Genomic DNA, 6260 nt, shown 5'->3' on the forward strand with positions numbered 1-6260 from the left:
TCATTACTCACTGAGTGGGATACTGTAGCTATTGTATATAATCATTACTCACTGAGTGGGATACTGTAGCTATTGTATATAATCATTACTCACTGAGTGGGATACTGGAGATATTGTATATAATCATTACTCACTAAGTGGGATACTGGAGATATTGTATATAATCATTACTCACTGAGTGGGATACTGGAGATATTGTATAAGACATTACTCACTGAGTGGGATATTATAGCCATTACCCACTGAGTGGGATACTGTAGCTATATCATATAATCATTACTCACTGAGTGGGATACTGTAGCTATTGTATATAGTCATTTCTCACTGAGTGGGATATTGTAGCTATTGTTATAGTCATTACTCACTGAGTGGGACAATTTCGCTATTGTATAGTCATTACTCACTGAGTGGGATACTTTAGCTATTGTATATAATCATTACTCACTGAGTGGGATATTGTAGCTATTGTATATAGTCATTACTCACTGAGTGGGATTTTGTAGCTATTTTATAAAGTCATTACTCACCGAGTGGGATTTTGTAGCTATTGTATATAGTCATTACTCACTGAGTGGGATATTGTTGCTATTGTATATAGTCATTACTCACTGAGTAGGATATTGTAGCTATTGTATAAAGTCATTTCTCGCCGAGTGGGATATTGTAGCTATTATATATAGTCATTACTTACCGAGCGGGATATTGTAGCTATTGTATATAGTCATACTCACTGAGTGGGATTTTGTAGCTATTTTATAATGTCATTACTCACCGAGTGGGATTTTGTAGCTATTGTATATAGTCATTTCTCACTGAGTGGGATATTGTAGCTATTGTTATAGTCATTACTCACTGAGTGGGATATTGTTGCTATTGTATATAGTCATTACTCACTAAGTGGGATAGTGTTGCTATTGTATAGTCATTACCCACTGAGTGGGATACTGTAGCTCTAGTATATAATCATTACTCACTGAGTGGGATATTGTAGCTATTTTATATAGTCATTACTTACTGAGTGGGATATTGGGGCTATTATATATAGTCATTACTCACCGAGTGGGATATTATAGCCATTACCCACTGAGTGGGATACTGTAGCTATTATATATAGTCATTACTCACTGAGTGGGACAATTTCGCTATTGTATAGTCATTACTCACTGAGTGGGACAATTTCGCTATTGTATAGTCATTACTCACTGAGTGGGACAATTTCGCTATTGTATAGTCATTACTCACTGAGTGGGACAATTTCGCTATTGTATAGTCATTACTCACTGAGTGGGACAATTTCGCTATTGTATAGTCATTACTCACTGAGTGGGATTTTGTAGCTATTTTATATAGTCATTACTCACTGAGTGGGACAATTTCGCTATTGTATAGTCATTACTCACTGAGTGGGACAATTTCGCTATTGTATAGTCATTACTCACTGAGTGGGACAATTTCGCTATTGTATAGTCATTACTCACTGAGTGGGACAATTTCGCTATTGTATAGTCATTACTCACTGAGTGGGATATTGTAGCCATTGTTTATAGTCATTACTCACTGAGTGGGATAGTGTCGCTATTGTATAGTCATTACTCACTGAGTGGGATATTGTAGCTATTGTTATAGTCATTACTCACTGAGTTGGATATTGTACGTACATTGTGTATTCATAACTTAGGGTGTCGGATACTGAAGTTTATGTATATATTTATACTGGAGATATTGTATATAGTCATTACTCACTGAGTTGGATATTGTACGTACATTGTGTATACATAACTTAGTGTGTCGGATACTGAAGTTTATGTATATATTTATACTGGAGATATTGTATATAATCATTACTCACTGAGTGGGATAGTGTCGCTATTGTATAGTCATTACTCACTGAGTGGGATATTGTACGTACATTGTGTATTCATAACTTAGTGTGTCGGATACTGAAGTTTATGTATATATTTATCATTCACTGAGTAGGATATTTGTTTGCCCTCACAATCTCACTACCACTGTCAGCTCCATAATTAGAAGGTTGTTTATCTAGATACAACAAACACATTTTTACAGTTGCACTGTAGCATGGTTATCAATTCCAGTGCTTTAGTGAAAAGGCTCATTTGCATATATTTGTTCAGTAATAATATTCTAAATTGATTTTACTTAAGATGGCAAATTATTTAAATTAGTACAACAGAAGAAACAAGATAAATCATTGGTTCTTAGTAACAGGTAGTGTGGGGTGGGGGTGGGGAGGTGATCAAAAGTTTTACATAAATATAATACAGATGGATGTGCTTGTCGATGAACTGATTAGCTTTTACTTTCTTTGATTTTGAACTAGACATTCAACATATGAAAGCACACGAGAAATTAGCATATAGATAGGTGAAATTCAGATTAAATGACCCAAAATAAATTCAAGTTGAGAGTAACGCAATAACGAAAATGTGTTACATATATTTCTATATGCATACCTGACACTGAATATTTTTAAGCCCTAAAACTGATTTTATTGAAATGTGTTTTCCAACCTCTCATACTACTTAAAATGCATTAAAACAATTTTGTAAATGTCACAGGCTGCACATAGGTAGACACTCGGGGGTCTCTCAATCTCCGTCAAGAGCGGGTCTCGCATTCCTCGTCATGGTGTCTCATACGACTTATACATGATCTGTCACCTGTTCACACGGGGTCCCGTACTTCGTTTCACTGGACTCTCTTTATTCAACACACGGGGCACCCTACCTCGTTACACGGGGTTCCTCTACCTCATCACACGGGTCCCCTACTTCGTTACACGGGGTTCCCCTACCTCATCACACGGGGTCCCCTACCTTGTTACAGGTGTTCCCCTACCTCATCACACGGGGCCACCTACCTCGTTACACGGGGTTCCCCTACCTCAACACACGGGGTTCCCTACCTCAACATATTATAATCCTTACCTAATCAAACGGGATCCCCGTACCCCATATCGTCACATGGGCTATCCTAACTTACCACATGTTGGGGATAACTGGGATTATTATACCTCTACTTTATTTACTCTATATAAAAGTAAATGGTTAAATCGAATATATCCCCACTTTTGCCTGACTGTGTTTTAGTCCTGTGTGTTAGTCTGGGAACTTAAACACACCTACACTCGGTGTTTCCGCCGAGCCAATCAGGCGAGTGGTGAGCGGAGCTGTTACCGAACTCGGAAGCGACGCGCGAGGTGGGCGGAGCTTGCTACCGAACTCGGAAGCGACGCGCGAGGTGGACGGAGCTTGTAACCGAACTCGGAAGCATTTGGCTCCATTGCCATGAAAGGGGTGGTTGGGACGTGAAGCTATACTTTTGTCCGGCGTCATGCGTCCGTAAACAATTTATGTCTCTCCAGTACGTATCGGTATAATAAATCGAACTCGCCTCGGGAAATAGACCTGGTCTCGGGACACCAGAAACTTGCTATATCCCTCAAACCCATACTTTAACTGTATACTATCCTGCCTGAACATAGGACCCCACCTTATCATCACCGATTAATCCCAGAAGGACAACACAGCTGTATGATGCAGTTTAATTCATTTCTGGCATACTGTATATGTTACCAAATTGTAAAGGTGTAGTCACCTGTGTGTGTTACGTACATCTGACAATACCCTTATACCTCTTGGGATAAGTAGGATTTGAAAGGAAACAAATCTTTGAATAAAATGTACTATTTGAGAACTTCACATTTTATTAGGTCACCTGAGACAAAGTCTCAAGTTACCTATTGCGATCGCCTTTTGTCCGGCGTCATGCGTCCGTAAACAATTTACATTTTCGACTTCTTCTCCAAAACCCCTGAACCAATTTCAATGAAATTTTGCAGAAACCTTTCATGGCCAATGGTCAACCGAAATTGTGAATTATATGGTCCCCAGTTCCTAGGGGCCTGAGGGGCGGGGCCAAAAGGGTAAAATTGACTAAAATTTCAAAAATATCCAGATATGGTAGAATCAAATACTCTTCATAGATGAATGGGTCTTAAGGTGCTTTACCAAAAAGTGAATTTCATGACCCTGGGGTCTCACGTTTCCCCCTGGGGAGGGGGTAAACTTTACTATAGTTTATATAGGGAAATCACATTTTGGACCAACATTTGTTTAATTTCCTTTGGAAGTAATTCAATTTGGATTAGCATTATCAGTCAACTTTTTTATTACTTCCAGTAATAATGCAAATTGGAAATAATAGTGTTTCCTGATCAGCAATTACCCAGAAAGTAGACAGACTACCTTAAACATTGTCACAGATCCTCCCCATGGTCTCTTGTTGGAACCATGTAAACATTGATATTGAATTTTTCTACCAATAGTATGGAAACGTGTGAAAATAATATGTAACGTCTACTAATTAATTCTTTATTTTTTGCTTTTATTTTAGATATGGGCGTGCTGATTTCTCGTTCCGCAGACTTTTTCGACACTGGTTTCCTGGAATCAATCCCCGGAACTCCGACTGACATTAAGAATGAGATTGACGCGAGCATAAGTGGTGATCCTACCAGCTACACACTATTGCATGATGCCTACGAGACTGATGTGACGTCAATGGTCAATGACCCTTTCGAACAGAACTTGTTTTATCTTGAGAAAGACACACGCAGCCTCTATAGGATGGACAATTTCGATCTTAAATTTGAACACCCAAACCGCACTATCACGAGTGTACACGCTGGTGTGTCTGAATCCTCAACCAGCATCGCTTTTGATTGGATAAGGAAAGTTCTGTACTGGGTAGACAATCATCATGGATGGGTCTGTTTACAACCAGCATACACAGACGATCCGACGATGTTCACAGTGATCATCCACAGCTTGTCATATCCCTCGGCAATAGCACTGGACGCAATAGTGGGGTAAGTACATAGAACATTACACTCCCATTTACTATCTATCCACTATGTTAAATGGAAGGATTTTTGAGACACATTTGACAAATCTATCTCATGTCTCACTGATCTGGTACTTTAGTTTAAGGTTAAATGGAGAGATTTTTGAGACACCTTAGAAATATCCTGTCTCAGTGATTTGACAACTTTAGTTTAAGAGGACTCTACTAGTTAGTGGTCGATGTATTAAGAATCAATAGTTCTAGCTGTGGACATAATACATGTTTTTCACCCGTATCCCACTATATGGGACAATGGAGATGATTTACACTACAATATATCAGATTATCAATAAGTCAAAAAGTCAATACTGATTTGATAATTTCTAGAGTCCAGATCGATTTAAAAGGAACTTACAAAGCAAGCAATTTCGTTTGTACATACTGGTGTACCTATTCAATTATATGTTCTTGCAATAATCAACATTTTCTCTTTGTTTTTACAGGAAGATTTTTTATTTTGATCTGAGAAGCAGTAGTGGCCGTATATCATCTGCTTCATTGTCAGGAGACTTACAGAAAGTGATAACACACAGATCACTCGGGTTCGTGTCCAGTATGGTCGCCGACCCCACAGAGCAGCGGCTGTACGTTTTAGACTCCGAACGAATGGTAATGGAGTCAATGACCTATTTTGGAAATGACCGTCGGTCCATCAGGAAACTGGCCGGATACAATATTATGTCAATGGCTATCACAAGGGTAATTATGTCTGATAAATTTACTTTGATATGTGACTACGACAAGACTTTTTATATAATATAAACTTTGTTATGCATCCAGAACAAGAAAAAATATATCTTCCTGGTAACAAGTTTGGCTTTATCGAGTGGATTTTTTTACAAGGATAAGAAACTTGCCATCTTACTCCAACAATATTTATTTTTTATACTTTATTTGAATTGGACATGATTTCCCGAATCGAATTAATTATCTGACGAAAACAAGAATTATGATATCGGCTTTGTTTGTGAGCAGGTCAAGATATCTTAGATATACTTTTTACTAGGATAATAACTGTTTTATTGTTTTACTAGGATAATAACTGATTTATTATTTAACTAGGATAAAACCTGTTTTATTGTTTTACTAGGATAATAACTGTTTCATTGTTTCACTAGTATAATAACTGTTTTATTCTTTTTACTAGGATAATCACTGTTCTATTGTTTTACTAGTATAATAACTGTTTTATCCTAGTAAAACAATAACTGTTTTATTGTTTTACTAGGATAATAACTGTTTTATTGTTTCACTAGTATAATAACTGTTTTATTGTTTTACTAGGATAATAACTGTTTTATTGTTTTACTAGGATAATAACTGTTTTATTGTTT

At 37.4% G+C, this 6260-nt stretch overlaps 1 protein-coding gene across 1 annotated transcript in view; it reads left to right on the plus strand.

The window, feature by feature from the left end:
- Positions 1–4420: 4420 nt before the first annotated feature.
- Positions 4421–6260, plus strand: part of LOC110459345 (low-density lipoprotein receptor-related protein 2-like) — a 27978-nt gene continuing 26138 nt past the window's right edge. Inside the window, exons 1-2 of the mRNA XM_021511558.1 lie at positions 4421–4891; positions 5370–5625. Coding sequence (XP_021367233.1) covers positions 4584–4891; positions 5370–5625 — 564 coding nt within the window. The 5' untranslated portion in view covers positions 4421–4583. The remainder of the gene's footprint in view (positions 4892–5369; positions 5626–6260) is intronic.

The sequence above is a fragment of the Mizuhopecten yessoensis genome, unplaced genomic scaffold, assembly GCF_002113885.1.
Source record: "Mizuhopecten yessoensis strain PY_sf001 unplaced genomic scaffold, ASM211388v2 scaffold10045, whole genome shotgun sequence".
In the NCBI taxonomy this organism is placed as follows: Eukaryota; Metazoa; Mollusca; class Bivalvia; order Pectinida; family Pectinidae; genus Mizuhopecten; species Mizuhopecten yessoensis.